This window comes from Lacerta agilis, chromosome 2 (assembly GCF_009819535.1).
Source record: "Lacerta agilis isolate rLacAgi1 chromosome 2, rLacAgi1.pri, whole genome shotgun sequence".
Taxonomy (NCBI): Eukaryota; Metazoa; Chordata; class Lepidosauria; order Squamata; family Lacertidae; genus Lacerta; species Lacerta agilis.
Window position 1 is genome coordinate 53,136,008 of NC_046313.1, and position 16,274 is coordinate 53,152,281.

Sequence of the window (16,274 nt, forward strand, 5' to 3'; positions counted from 1 at the left end):
GTTCAGGAAAATGTTGGTTGAAACTTTAGGCTACTCTTTGATGTATAAAATAAGGAGACCATTAAAATGTTCCCACTACATTAGAAATGAGATAGTAGGCCACAAAATCCATACTGTGCCAATGTTCAACTACATAAAGAGACGCTGTCAAAGGTGAGTAGGGGAAAAACAACTGTTTTGAAGGTTGAGGCACACAGCTGTGTATAGAACAGTATTTTTTTCCCTCCAACTGACTTCTTTGTGAGTAACATGAATGATGCAGCAAGTCTCATGAAATATACATTTAATTCCATGCAAGTGTCCACAGGGAGCATTTCTCTGCAGCCAGCGGTAAGAGTATTTTGAAAGCACATTGTACAAAACAAGGATTCAGGAAAATCAATACAGCAAAATTGCAGGTTTGGAATGTTCTGTAATGCTATGCATAAATGAAGCATAAATAGAAACTTTTAGCAAGCAATTATGTTTTCACTGCACCATAACATGTGGCTTTGAAGGTAACATAGATTGATATATCCATCCACATGCTCTCCTACAGCTGAGGCTCCTGAAAGCCCATGCTTGTATGCTATTTGGCCTTTGAGCGATCATGCTGACACTATTTATTCTGTAGCACAATCCAAGCATCCACACGTATAAGCAGTTGCACAATCTGGGTTTTAAATCAAGCAGGCGGCCTGCGTGAGAAGAGGAAGCTCCATGCTACAGACTTTTGCAACTCTTGGGAAGAGTTGTTCATAGAACAGAGATGACATGCTAGAGAGGAGGGGCTTAACAGTGCCCTCCCCCACTCCGCAATGTGTGATTGCTTACATGTGAGCACACCCAAATGCCCAAATAGTGCTACTGTAAATTGACAAAAGGGACGTAGCCAGGCATGTCAATCGTCACATTATTTAGGATCTTGACAGTCTTGCTAGAAAGACATGAAAAGGGCAGTGGTGGAGAAAGCAGGGACAAGAAGGGATCAATGTGAGCAAATGAAGCTATGTGTAGGTATAGGCTGCATTTCTGTTTGCATGGGAATTTATTATTATTATTAGTAGTAGTAGTAGTAGTAGTACCCCGCCCATCTGGCTGGGTCCCCCCAGCCACTCTGGGCGGCTTCCAACAAATATTAAAATACATTAAAATGTCACAGATTAAAAACTTCCCTAAACAGGGCTGGCTTCAGGTATTTTCTGAATGTCAAGTAGTTGCTTATCTCTTTGACCTCTGATGGGAGGGCGTTCCACAGGATGGGTGCCACTACCGAGAAGGCTCTCTGCCTGGTTCCCTGTAGCTTTGCTTCTCGCAGTGAGGGAACCGCCAGAAGGCCCTCGGTGTTGGATCTTAGTGTCTGGGCTGAACGATGGGGGTGGAGACACTCCTTCAGGTATACAGGACCGAGGCCATTTAGGGCTTTAAAGGTCAGCACCAACACTTTGAATTCAGCTCGGAAACGTACTGGGAGCCAGTGTAGATCTCTCAGGACCGGTGTTATGTGGTCCCGGCGGCCACTCCCAGTCACCAGTCTAGCTGCTGCATTCTGGATTAATTGCAGTTTCTGGGTCACCTTCAAAGGTAGCCCCACGTAGAGCGCATTGCAGTAGTCCAAGCGGGAGATAACCAGAGCATGCACCACTCTGGCGAGACAGTCTGCGGGTAGGTAGGGCCTCAGCCTGTGTACCAAATGGAGCTGGTAGACAGCCGCCCTGGACACAGAATTAACCTGCGCCTCCATGGTCAGCTGTGAGTCCAAAATGACTCCCAGGCTGCACACCTGGTCCTTCAGGGGCACCGTTACCCCATTCAGGACCAGGGAGTCCCCCACACCCACCTGCCCCCTATCCCCCCAAAACAGTACTTCTGTCTTGTCAGGATTCAACCTCAATCTGTTAACCGCCATCCATCCTCCAACTGCCTCCAGGCACTCACACAGGACCTTCACCGCCTTCACTGGTTCTGATTTGAAAGAGAGGTAGAGCTGGGTATCATCCGCATATTGATGAACACCCAGCCCAAACCCCCTGATGATCTCTCCCAGCGGCTTCACATAGATATTAAAAAGCATGGGGGAGAGGACAGAACCCTGAGGCACCCCATAAGTGAGAGCCCAGGGGTCTGAACACTCATCCCCCACCACCACTTTCTGAACACGGCCCAGGAGGAAGGAGCAGATTAAGGTCTGTTTAGCATAGCTTTCTTTATGTTGTCTCTGAGTCTGCAGTTCAATGGCTTTAAGAACTTTGTCTGAGTAACTGGAATGTGACTCTAAGAGCCAAACTGCTGATCTCCCATTGTCTATGTTTTTTCACTGTAGGGCTGGGATGGTGCACGGAGATCTGTAATAGGCGACAGCTCCCAACTGCTAACCCACTACTATGATGATGCAAGGACCATGTATGAGGTTTTTAGAAGGGGTTTTAATATATCTGGTAAGTATTTGGAAGTGTTAAGGTGGACTCGTAGAGCATAACGTTCATCTTCTCGCCTGAATTTCCTACTAGACCCATGGGGGCTGTTGGCTCAGTTTCTGTAAGAGGCCGGTTGTGAACTGAACTTTGATGCTGACCAAATCTGGAAACTGCAGGGGGATGGAAGCAGTTTGGGATCTAGAAAATGAAGTGGTGGTCCAAATTGGGAAAGGCATATTATTGCTATGGAAGGATGGAGTCAATGGAATGCTTGTTTGTGGAAGATATTAACAAAGTAACCGACTCTTACTTCTGCAGCCCTCATAGACAGCACTGCCAGCACACCTGCCTTCTGCAAACACTGTCCTCTCACTCTCACTATCTTCCACACTTTATTATCACACTCTGCTCCATCATTCTTCTTAAGTTAATCTCCTTTCTGAATTCTTTGCCATGGCTTTGTGTGATCAGGCCTTCGCCAGCATGCAATGAGTAACAAAAAAGAAGTTGTTGCTCTCTTAAGGTGCCTGGCTGGAAATGAAACACAGAATATTGAAGACAAGCAATTGGAAAAAATAATTTAGGCTTCCCAGGGAGTAAGTCCTACATTAAAACAACAACAACAACACTTTCTTCAGAGTAGACCTTTGTTCACTGTTAGTAGAGGAAATAAAATGTGTAAGGGCAAGTATAAACTCTCCCCTGCTTTTCAAGGACGCTGCTAATTTTTACTATTCTTTGGCATATTTACCATGTTCTCAACAGAATACTGATTCTTTCCAAAGTACAATTCTGCATTTCATGGAGCAGTTTGATGGAAAGCTGTGAGACCTCTATATATCCCTTTATCTGCCATTTAAGGTCCTTCCCCTCTGTAGTGGAATAATACAGGCAGGGCTGTGTATACTTTGAGCTAATAAATAAACTGATAAATAAATTTGATTATTTTTTAAAGAAAGAAGTAGATTTAAGAAACTAAAGTGTCTATTTGGATAGTTGATTGTTTACATGAGACAAAGTTCTGTGAAATTTCAAATTTTGTGCTAACATAGAATAATAGAATTGTAGAGCTGGAAGGGACTCTTGAGGATCATCATTCTAGTGCAACCCCTGCAATGCAGGAATCTCAACTAAAACACCTGTGACAGATGGCTATCCTACCATCAACCAAACATCTATTACCACCAGAAAGTTCTCCCTTGTTTAGCCAGAACCAGCTTTCTTGTAACTTGAAGCCATTGGTTTAAGTCTTACCCTCCAGAGCAGCAGAAAACAAGCTGGCTCCATCTTTCATGTGACAGCCCTTTAGATATTTGAAGATGGCTATCCTATCTCCTCCCACTGCCCCAGGCTAAACATACCCAGCTCCCTCAACCATTCCTCATCAGGCTTGGTTTCCAGACCCTTTGTATACAAAAAAAAAATCACAATTTTTATTTATCCTGCCCATCCCGGATAGCTAAGGTTTCAGTTTGGATAGCTCAGTTGGTTAGAGCAGGGGTCCCCAAACTAAGGCCCGAGGGACTTGTTTATCCGGCCTGCAGCGATCCCCGCCACCCACTGCTGCCGCCTGCTCTTACCAGAGCTGTGCGGTGCAGCTGCCCACTTCTGGGTCGGAGGAACACTGGAAATAGCTTGTGTGCATGCGTTATTTCTGGTGCACATCCGTGTTGGAGGAGGCCCATGCACATGCGCACAAGCTATTTCTGGTGCTCCCCTGACCCGGAAGTGCGCCGGAAATAGCGTGTGCGCACACGTATGGACACGTGCTCCCCCGCCCTCCGGCCCACCACACGATCAGTGCTGGAGACAGCAGCCTGACGCATAGTAAGTTTGCTGACCCCTGGGTTAGAGCATGTTGTTGATAATGCCAAGGATGGGACAGCTGCATATTCCTACTCTACAAGTCTATGTCTATGTCAGCCCCTCGATAATTGTGGTTGCTCTTTTCTAATATAAGGTATGTATGTTGTGCCAAAAAGAGGGAGTTAAGACAAACCACCTCCAACCTGGAATGTTCTAAGAAAAACATTTATTTTCTTTCCACTGGCTAGAGCCGTCTGCTGGAGACAGAAATCTAAAGAGGACTCAAGCATTTGATATAACCAACAGGTGTAAATATTGCACAACTTGTCTTAGGTCTTTGCGTCTGTCTTCACAACAAGGGCAGCTGAATACTTCCAGAGGGTTCTCCGCACTTGGACACTGCTTTCTTCTGTACAACCAAAGCAATTGTAATTGATATTGCAACCCTTGCACATTGGTTCAAACAGCTTCAGCATCTAGCAGTATTAACTGTGTGTGTGCGCGCGCTTTCTGGCAGCCCCTCTTTGGGTGAACAGTAATAAGAGTATAAATTACTATCACTAATTCCAGGAGGAATAGGAGCTAAGATCATGCTATAACAATTCTACCAACCTTTAGGATAAATCTGATGTTATAATCACACCTCATATAGCCCTCCCTTCCACCCCTCCTGAAAAAAATGCAGTACTGTATTTTGTTCTTGTTAGATTGAGGTTTTTCTTATTTTCCCTTCTGCCAAAGCAAACTGAACCAATGGGAGGTGACATTTAGAATGGCAGTATCAATCAGATAATGATGCTGCAGCCCTATAGAGTCTAGATATATTAATAAGGCAGTGGAGGTGCTTAATGTCACAGTCACCTTCTCATTTCTAAATGAGAACACTGAATGGTCCTTGAGGGAAATTACAGAATGCAATATTCCATTAGGCAAGATAGCTTCTGTTTGCACTTGATGGGTCTCTGTATGAACTCCTGGATTGCAGACATACACCCTGACCTTGATAACATCAATAGTTTATTTTTAGGTGTGCTGTCCTGCTGAGGAGCACTCAGGCTGCCAGGAAGTGCATTATTAACCATCTTTTTGGAAAAGAATTATGGTTCTTATAGCTCATTTCATCTGTTTTACTTTAGAAAATGGCCCCTGCTTAGGATTCAGGAAACCAAATCAGCCTTACCAGTGGTTGTCCTACAAAGAGGTGAGGTTCATGTTATATTTTTCTTAATAGAACAACATTAGAAGAGAATTTTTGAATTATTGCTCTTGTGGAATATGTGTTCCTTCCACACAGCAGTTTGTTGTGGACTTAGTAATGCTCACATATGGAAGGTTTTTGTAGTGTCCACATGATGTTGTAAGATGACATCCCACGTCTCCTTTCCAATTTTATCTGGATTTACTATTTCTGAAGGGAGGGAGGTGAAAATCAAATTATTCAATGGGAAAACAATATGGGACAGCATTTTGATGAATTGGATGTTGTGTGGATGCTGCACAAAACTTCAATGCATGAGAACCACCAAATTCACAGTAAACATCTCTCTCTCTCTCTCTCTCTCTCTATATATATATATATATATATTCATTTTAGATATCATAAATCCCTCCATATTTTACAAAAACTATACCAATCAGTATTCCATTATTGCATCCATCAAAACTTATTTACACTGTTTAATTTATCTTAATGCTGCCAGCGTTTTCAGCTGTACACAATTATTTCCCATATATTCAATAAATGTTTTCCAATCTTCTTTAAACATATGTTCTTCTTGTTCTCTTATTCTATATGTTAAGTCTGCAAGTTGTCAACTTAAGTTGCCATTCTTCTTTGGTTCACAGTAAACAACTATTTGGAAGTGCCCATACACTATAAGAGCTGTTTGTGAACAGACAAACACAAAATCCCTGTTAAGAATATCATTGGATTTGCCTAATGCAATGTGCAAGATGATCCTCTGTTAATTCTTCTTAAGTGTTTTCTTTTACTTTCAGGTTGCTGAAAGAGCAGAAGCATTGGGATCAGGTTTACTCCAAAAGGGGTGCAAACCATCAGCAAGTCAGTTTATTGGGGTTTTTGCACAAAACCGGCCAGAGGTGAGCTTCAAGAAAACCAGAGCCCTATCTCCAACTTCACATTTTATTCATATTTATTGCAAACTGTAACTTATACCTTTCATAATCTCCTTCCAGTGGATCATTTCTGAGCTGGCTTGCTATACCTATTCCATGGTTGTGGTTCCCCTGTATGATACGTTAGGCCCTGGAGCCATTCGTTATATTATCAACACAGGTAAAAAGAAATGTAGATTCACTGTGAATAAATAGCTTCATAGAAAGCTATTTTTGCTATGTAAAACAGCAACCGCTTTGGCTGTTCAAAGGGAGCATTGTTTCACCAATAAAAATCACTTCACTTCTGAATCCTCACTTTCTAGGGAAATGCTAGAAGAGGAAAACAGAAGGTCTTGCGCACACACAAAAGACTGACTGGGTGGTTACAGGTGGTTGTTTTATCACACGTCTGATATATTATGGTACTCTTTGGCAGGATGATATAGCCAATCAAGCTACCCTAGGGCAGTTTGGTTGACTGTGTGTTTTACTGTGTAGGTTGTCAAGCCCATATCAACATTACAATATTTAATAGGTACTTTTAGTGTTAATATTCAAATACTGTATCTTTCTAAGATCCTTTACCAAGTCCCCATTCCCTACAAAAAAGCTATTAAAATTTAAGCAGGGGAATCAGACCTAACCTGCCAAAGTCATACCTCTGAATGCATTTCAGAAGATACCCAAGGTGGAATTTAAACATTAAGCACTAGTATCAACAGAGTCTAGTTGTGGCTCTGTAATGGTTTCCTTTTTGGAGTTCCAGGGTAACACTAGTTCACTTCAGCAGTCATCCACTGTCAATATGGTACCAGAACACCTGCACTTTCATCTTGCATTTTGGCTTTTTTCTGACAACAATCATTTCCCATAAGAAAAGATCAATCTCTCTGCTCCCTTTCTTTTTAAATACTAAAGCAATTGAAGGTGTATACCAGTATTTCCAAAGGAAAACTGTCATAAAATGTGTGTGAGAGTGTGTTATTTTGTATCCTGCTTTTTGCCCAAAGACCCCAAAGTGGCTCATGACATTTATAAAGTAGGGCAGTGTTTTTCAACCTTTTTGGGGCAAAGGCACACTTGTTTCATGAAAAAAATCACGAGGCACACCACCATTAGAAAATGTTAAAAAATTTAACTCTATGCCTATATTGACTATATATAAAGTAATTCTCTTGAATAGGAATCAAATAAACACAAAGAAAGTATTTTATAATTCTTGGACTTAAGAGCAGGGGTCCCCAAACTAAGACCCGGGGGTCGGATGTGGCCCAATCACCTTCTAAATGCTGCCCGTGGATGGTCCAGGAATCAGCGTGTTTTTACAGAATTGGAACCTGTCCTTTTATTTAAAATGCATCTCTGGGTTATTTGTGGGACATAGGAATTTGTTCATATTTTTTTCAAAATATAGTCCAGCCCCAAGTAAGGTCTGAGGGACTCTAGTCTTGTACCTGAGTGACTTTTTGTGACAAAGACATGAGTGGAGAAGCTCCTGAACATCCTGACATGATATAATTAACTGCCATGCCACACTTGAGAGCCCAGCCAATGTGGTGATTCCCTTTTTTGTGATGATCTTGTGCTTTGGGAAGTTCAAAGAGGTTGAACCAGCAAGTGCAAAATAAATGCAAAAGGAAACCTACACATCCTAATTATTCATCATTTATTAGCAAAGTGCTCTCACCCAGCTGAAAGGAGCCAGGCTTGTTATTTCCTCCAAACAGCAAAAGAATTCTTAATTTATGTAGGTTGGAGATGACTGCACTTTGGGAAACGTTTCCCTTGAGAGGTTATAGATGCGGTTTTGCATCCGATTTGGTACTGAATCCTCTCTCTATCTCCCCCCCCCCGGCCTCCGCCTCGCGCGCGCCATTTCCAAGCCCCCACCCACGCCCACCGCCGGCTCCCTCCTCCTCATCTCCGGCCCGCTCTTTCCACCCCCCTCCCACTTCTAAGATGTGCGCACCTACATTGGCCTCGGAACCCCACTCGCGACAAGGGGCGCGCGGCGCGCAGCGCGCAGGACCCCTTCAGGGCCACACCGACAGCCGAGGAGACAGGGAACTCCGACGATTGGCCTGACGATTGGCCGGCGGGAGGGCGAAGGAGGGAGGGAGGCGCTTTTGAGGCGGCCGGCCCGGCTGCCGCGTCCAGGGCCGTGCAATGCAGCCTCGGCGCTGCTGGGGCAAGGCGGGTGTCTGTTTTCGGCTCTGTGTACAAACGCGGGCTGACCCTGATTGGCTGAAGGAAGGCAACAACAACGGCCGGGACGTTTTTCCCACGGCACACCAGGCAACATCTCACGGCACACTAGTGTGCCGCGGAACAGTGGTTGAAAAACACTGAAGTAGGGCACTTTCAGCCATGGGGAGAGTCAGGCCAGAAAATGAAGAGGAGGAGAACAAGTTGAAAACTAGAATTTTAAAATATTGAAATCAAGATACACGGAAGAAAGCAAGGGTGGTTGATGAGCCCGGAAAAGCAAGAGCTGTTAAATTAAAGAATTTGTTCATTGGAGCTATTCCTCTGTATTGACCAGGGTGAAGTACAAAACATAGGCTGACAACTAGTCATACTCGCAAAAAATCCATCCACTTAAGACCACTTAAGATCCGGGGTTCGCGTGCACTCCAGAAACGCTTCTGGGTTGCGGGCGTTCTTAACCTGAACGTACGCAACACGGAGTGTGCGCAACCCGGGGTATGACTGTATCGCTTTGTATAATGGTCAGTGACAAATTTCAATGGAGGACGGATTATGATTTTTTAAAAAGAGAAATGTGTTCACACTGCACTGCAATTTTTTCAAACTTGTTTTCTGTTTGTTTCTTTGTGTGTTTAGCTGATATTTCTATAGTAGTTTGTGATAAGCCTGAAAAAGCCAGAATCCTCTTAGAAAATGTAGAGAAAAAACAAACTCCGGGCTTGAAATTCATTATTTTGATGGACCCTTTTGAGAAGGATCTTAAAGAAAGAGGGCAAAAGTGTGGAGTTCATATCCAGGCTATGCAGGAAGTAGAGGTAAGGTTCTTTTGCACTGTTTTAATTGATCTCACATTACACTGTTTATGCAATTAAGCAGCAGTTTCACAGAATTATAACAAATTAAAGTTATGTGATATGCTGTCTCTCATATATATATATGCTTGTCAAGACTAGCAGAAATATAAAATGCACTGATGGACAATCAAAGATGGCGAAAGTAATAATAATGAGGTGATTATTTTTTCACCATCTGATAGTACAACATGACACAAGCGAATGAGAGGCACACTGCAGAAAGGCATCTGCAGAAAACGTAGCCCTGGTGAATCTAGAAAGTGGGCCAATCCACAGGCTATAGCATGGGTGGCTAACCTCTGGCCTTCCAGATGTTGTTGGGACTCAAACTTCCATCACTCCCAACCAGCATGGCCAATGGTCAAGGATGATAATCCAGCAACATCTAAAGGGCACCAGGTCAGCCACCTTCCTGCTGCAGGGAAAGGCCTTTGGCCAATCCACATATATTAAATTGTTCTCCTTTTTATTAAATCCTTTCAGGACTGTGGTCGAGAAAGTTGGCGTGCCCCTGTAGTGAGTATAATCCCCTTTATTCCACGCTGAACATTTCCTCATAAACAATGCGCACAATTTACCACAAACGTCTCCTGTGCAAGCATAACTGAAATGAATGAAAGCTGCAGAACAGCCTGTCTCTGTCCTTGTGCATGACCCATTTGTTTTAATGAAAGTTGGTGCAGGGGTCCTTGTAGATGATTCTCATATTTAAGCACCATGTGGTTTTAAATGGAATCCAAGTTACTTGTGAAAAACACAATTGGCCACATTTCTTGCTGTATATTAGAAGCTCTGTACGTGGGTCCCTTTTTCTTTTTTTTTGGGAATATTTCAGCTTAATGGACAAGGCACAAGAGAAGTAAAATGGGAGTAAGATGGGGAAGGGAAATTTGCTTTGGAGGAGGAGGCAAGACACTTGGTAAATATAGTCTAGTACAGATAGGTGCCTAGCCAAACTACAGCCTAGGGGTGGCCACCAAAACAGTTATTACAAAGGCCCCTTCTTCATTACAAAGCACCCTGGATAAACAAATGGAGTGCTTAAAGCATTCATTATGATCAGAGACTTTAGAGTTTAGAGTGACTAAGTGAACCACTGTGGGACAGAAATTGAAAATTCTGAATTTTTCTCACATGAAGTATCAGCTGAGAAAAAATAAAGCAGTGAAAATCATGAACTCTGAGGAAATGACTGTGATGGGCACCTACTACCTAACTACCTAAGTTCAGACAGCAGCACCAGAGCTGCTAGAAGGCCGGGAATCACTTAAATTAACAGTACAAACAGGATTGGCTTGTTAATTAGGCTCGCTGAAGCCGCAGGCTGGCAGCAGATCCTTCACATACCTTTGCTGCTGCTGCTCCGGCTGCAGATAGGAGTTACTGCCATCCCACTTGCCCCTGAGGGCGAAAGTCCCTCTGCCACTGCCTGCTCCTCTCCAGACTCTTATTTTTTCTCTCTTGACACCTTCAATGTGCTGGGGCTTCCCTGCACCACTTCCAGTCGCCTCAGGTGACAGAGGAGGAGGGAGCCGAGGGCACCAATTTATGATTTGCCCCAAGTGGCTAAATATCACGGGCCAGCCCTGAGTACAATCTCTTACTCAGAGGTAAGTCCCATTGCATTCAGTGGGACTTAGTCCCAGCTAAGTGTGCATATGATTGCAGCCCAGCACTCCTGCATGATAAGTTAATCAAACAAAGTAATCTGCTTCATATGCTTGGAACAAAATACTGTGGCTGGAGGGACAAAGAATTCACACAGTGGAAAAGCATCATAATTTGTCTCAAACCTGTACTGTAAGGTTAAAAATGGATAGGCAATGTACAAGGAGCTCCCTGCTCTCCTTGGGGGAAGAAGTCTGGGGTGTAAATCATATAAATAAGTAAAATAAATGAACTAAGACATTTCTTTTTCTTCCATGACTTTTCTAGCCTCCTCGACCAGAAGATCTATCAATAGTCTGTTTTACTAGTGGCACTACAGGTAAACTTTACCCGTTTTGCAACAGCTTTCCTTGGGCCTTAATAATGGTGACATTGTACAGAAAAGCATTTTGATTCCATTAAAATAATATGTAAATAGATATCAGATGTATGTAAATTTAAGTTATATATGTATTTTTAAACATATTTCACATATACCGCAAAGATATGAAAATATACTACAGTACTATACAAATTGTAGTACACTGGCAGATGATAAACGGATAGACTGCTGCTTTGTCAGTTACTTAAATTTATGCATTGCATTTTGAAAAATAATAGAAACATGTATACAGAATTCTCTGAGAATATCACTAGTTTTAGTTTAACATTGCTTATTAAGTTTACTATTAAAAAGATAAAAGTCAGCTAGCTGAACCATTACAGCTAATGAGCCAAAGTTTCTTATCCCTTGAAATGTTCACTGATGTAAAAAAATATAACAGCTCCTGTTTGCGGATTCTGATTATTTTAAACATGTAGCCAATCCCTCCTCATTTTCTAGCAGGGAAAAATGAGAACTACAAACAAGATCACTGCCAATATCCATGGGCTTTATCCTGAGTAACTTAGTCAAGATCCAATGCTACCCAACAGCAAAGTTAAAAAAAAAGGCACTAGAAAACTAAAGATAACAGAATCAATGAAATGCTACCGCCCCGAAAAAATCTCTGCTTGTATCTTTCTTCTTAAGCCTCTCCAACCAGAGGATGCAGGCATATTGTCCACCACTATAACCTTACTAGCCCCTCTTAGGAATTGACTTTGATAGAAAACAAAGAGGGCAAAAAAGTTGTATGATGATTGTGACGGTTCTTTCAAAACTGTGTCAAATGTCCCTTCTGAAAACCTGCTATAACCCATTGGTTGCATCCAAGTGATCCAAGAAACTATCTACTAATTTTTATGATATTAATTATGACAGGGTTGGAATAACTGATTCCAGTAAGATGGCAAATGATAAAGTGATATTGTATTATATAGTGGCAAGACATACAGTGGTACCGCAGGTTACAGACGCTTCAGGTTACACACACTTCAGGTTACATACTCCGCTAACCCAGAAATAACGCTTCAGGTTAAGAACTTTGTTTCAGGATAAGAACAGAAATTGTGCTCTGGCAGCGCAGCAGCAGCGGGGGGTTCCATTAGCTAAAGTGGTGCTTCAGGTTAATAACAGTTTCAGGTTAAGAACGGACCTCCGGAATGAAATAAGTATGTAACCAGAGGTACCACTGTACTTAAGAGTTGAGGTTGGAAACCGCCACCCCCAAAGAAAAAAAGTTATGAATTGCCATGACTGAAGAAGGTGAGTTTTTCTTGTTTGAGACAAGGCATAAAATATAACACAAATAATCTTTACATTTTCCCTACTTTTTCCTTTCTCAGAAATTCACTTTTAATATTAATCTGTGAACCTAACAATTTTTTTTTAAAAAAAACCTTCTTGATTGAGTCTTTTTAGCTACCGTCAAAGATGCTGAAAGTACAGTCACTAGTGGCAAGGAAGATCAATTATTTTATTAGTTCTTAACTGTAGGACAAAATCTCTTTTAACAAGAACTCTGTGTGTTTTGCATATTAAGTTTTTGGAATTTAAAATGCTCCTAGTGTGTGTTAGGCTGAGGGTGTATAGACTCTAGTGCCATTTCCTGACCCAATTGAATGGTCACTGAACAATGGAATTTTTCCCTAGGCATTTGGATTATGTGCTGGTTTTGATCTGGATCTGATGCAAGGGCTCCAGGTGGCTGGGTGCTGCTGTTTGCATTGCACATTTACATTTAACAATGTCAGTGTGATGTTTTCCGCAGCATGCTTTTGCTCTTGTATGAGTTGTGCAATACACCTGTCTAGTTCAGACATAATGCTACACCATAGCAATTAAGCAGAGCTTTCCAGATTGTCCAAATACAGACATTCTATGGTTAATCTTAAATGTAGTTATCAAAAGTAAGCCAGCTTCAGGGCATAGTTTAGCTTCCTGGTCTGCGAGCAAATCACGCAACCACCTTGCTGAAGCTAAGCAAGTCCAGCTCTGGTCAGTGGCTGGATAGTGGATCACTTCAGAGCCACATGTACACTACCTTGGGTTCCATAGTAAAAGAAAGGTGGGCTGTAAATGTAGAAAAATAAACAAACATAATGAATAGTTTATGAAGCTGGTTTGTTTTTACCAGCCATGGTTAAGACAGATCACAGTTTAGGGTTCAGTATTAAATGCTAAACCACAATTAATCTGAAGTGGAAGTGGAATCTGCTGATCTAGTTGTGGCTGTGTGAGAGGAGGAGAGAGAATGAATGAGTGAGAGAGTGAACAAGCCTGGGGCAGCGGGAGGGCTAGGTTCCTTCTCCTAACAGGAAACCATTTTTGCCTTCAACATGACTTCTTTTCCTGCTTCCTGCCATGTTGAGGTGGCAACACTAGAAAATGCAGCCTAAATATGCTTGGTACCCTCCAGGACAGCAGAAGGGAGGGTGCATTGGCTGTAGGAGAAAAGGGAAACTTGTGAATGGAAGTACACCATACAAAGTAGCCCTAAATGTTTTAAATAAAAATAATTATCGTTGCTAGTCTAAACATCAGTCGGGGACTATCTAGGGTGTGAGACACGGTCCAAATCAGAGACTTGGAACCAAACCCTATTCTTTACCTTGGGGTACATTCTTCCCATATACACACATACACTTCTGACTTGCCCTACAGATGTTGGGCCAAGCTACACAGTTTTAGTTAACACAGTTATTGTATTAACACGATTAATGATAGATCCATTGCTGCTAATTTAGATGTCACTTATGGACAAAATTCTGGCCAAAAACATGTTGCTGTCTGAGGCAAGAGGCAAGATGGTGCTGCCTCCCATATTCCTCACACAAAAACCAAAGGGATTGCTTTGGAGAAATCCCGGTGGGCGTCTTAAGCAATACTGAAGTAATGTTTTGAGATATATAAAGCTATAACACACAAACCTTTGAAAGCATTTAAAAGCTGCTTGCTTTTCAAAGTAGTCCAGGAGCAAGCATGTTCATTTTAATGATACTTTAAATACTTCAAAGTGAGGCCCCTTGGAGGAAAGGCTTATTGTGCCCTCTTTCAACATCAGATAGAAGAGTATTCCTCACAGAATGGAAAAGGCCCATTGCTGGTGGTCCCTGGAGGTTCTTTTTGTGGTTACACAAGGGCCTTTTTACACCTCCCTTCCATGAGAGTGCTTTTTAAAAAACTAGTGCAATTAAAGCATCTTAAATTGTTAAAGTGTTCAACAAATCAGCTGAGAATGTGCATCCTTTTATGGCTCAATGGATACTAGATAATCCAGAGGCAGTTTCCTGAGAGAGTCCAGTGGGGTTGGTTGTCTCTGCTATATACCAACTATAATTTTCCATTCAATCTTTCCATGACAGATTTGTTTATGACAATAGTGTTCACAGAAGTCTAATTTCATCTGCATGATAGGCATAATGAAAGGGAATCCTGATTTAACTGCAGCTGTGCTGGGATTTCAAATGTATGCACAGAGCTCAGAGTTTGGGTCCCTGAGGTGGTTCTGCTTTATAGAGAACCTGTGGTGCTTCAGGTTTTGCTGGACTCCTTCCATCATCCCTGACCATCGGTCCTGCTGGCTGGGGCTGATGGAAGCTGAGAGTCCAGAAACATCTGGCATGCTGCAGGTTCATCATCTCTGTATTATGCTTTCGTCCAGAAAAGGAAACAGGGGGATTCCCTTTGATTCAACTTTGGAAACTCTTAAGTGTTCCTTTGATGTATTTTTCTTCTTCCATTCTCCAGGTAACCCTAAAGGTGCTATGCTGACTCATGGGAATGTGGTTGCTGATTTTTCAGGTTTTTTGAAAGTGACAGAGGTGAATATTCTATCTGATTTATTTATGTTGCAAAAAAAATTCAGCAGAATTTATCACATGAGGTGAATCGGTTACTTCGATGTGGAAACAGCTAGTGGATGTGAAAATGTCTTTTGGAGAGGTCCTCCTTGCCTTGGTGCATCTGGTGATACTCTTTCAAACAGAGCTGGGTTGAGTGTTTTTTTTTTGCAGGATGCTGAAATCTCTAGAACCATCAAAATGATTCAAGTATCAGTTAAGGTACTAGCCTACAACGGTCAGTGAGTCTTTTTCTGCCTAGAAAAGGTTTCAGAATTTTGTTCAAGTCTTTATACTCTTGTATGAGGATAACATCCCAACTTGTGGATAAAGTTAGAAATATTTTGGAAAGAGGGAAGCAAATCAGGGTTGGAGCAATGCGTCCTCAGCTTCAAAATGAGATAGCAGTCCGTGTTACCTAAAATGGGTCACAGAACTTTGAACGCTTCTTCTCTTTGTGCTCTGGAAGAATTGCCAATAGGAATGTCCTTTTCCATCATTCTCTGTCTGTCTCTCTCTCTGTACTCCAGATTGGAGTATATACCATAAATGTATTTCCTGCAGTAAAGCTACACCTGCATTGTTGAAAAACCTCAGTCTCGTGCAATGCCTTTTATTAGGTGCACTGATAGTCCTTCCCATTGTATTTACCAACTCTTCTAATTGGTTGACTTTTGCTTTCCTAAAACATGGGTCCTACAATTAATGCAGTAGCAGGAAGCATGGTGGGGCTGTGCCACTCACCTGACCTCCCTCCAACTGAATCACTACTGCATACCATGATGATGAGGGACAGTGGCACGGCAGTAAGTGCAAATGCACCAGCAGGAGCACTGTATTAGTTCTGCAGGCACGTTGGCACTGTGCTGACCTTAGTGGCATTTTGCTCCTTCTCTCCATCCTGGTATGTAGCAGCGACTCAGTCAGAGGAACTTCAGCTGAGTGGCAGAGGCCTACCATGCTGTCAGCTTCTGTATTCATGTAAGTCATAATTCATAGGGGCTTACATGGATATAATCCC

At 42.3% G+C, this 16,274-nt stretch overlaps 1 protein-coding gene across 5 annotated transcripts in view; it reads left to right on the forward strand.

Annotated features, from left to right (window-relative positions):
* The window catches only part of ACSL6 (acyl-CoA synthetase long chain family member 6), an 87,640-nt gene that overhangs the window by 44,429 nt on the left and 26,937 nt on the right, over positions 1 to 16,274 (forward strand). For all 5 annotated transcript variants that reach the window (XM_033140067.1, XM_033140066.1, XM_033140071.1 and 2 more), the window contains exons 3-10: positions 2,303 to 2,417; positions 5,339 to 5,403; positions 6,201 to 6,302; positions 6,399 to 6,498; positions 9,165 to 9,343; positions 9,866 to 9,898; positions 11,318 to 11,369; positions 15,162 to 15,235. In XM_033140067.1, the coding sequence (XP_032995958.1) occupies positions 2,303 to 2,417; positions 5,339 to 5,403; positions 6,201 to 6,302; positions 6,399 to 6,498; positions 9,165 to 9,343; positions 9,866 to 9,898; positions 11,318 to 11,369; positions 15,162 to 15,235 (720 nt within the window). The remainder of the gene's footprint in view (positions 1 to 2,302; positions 2,418 to 5,338; positions 5,404 to 6,200; positions 6,303 to 6,398; positions 6,499 to 9,164; positions 9,344 to 9,865; positions 9,899 to 11,317; positions 11,370 to 15,161; positions 15,236 to 16,274) is intronic.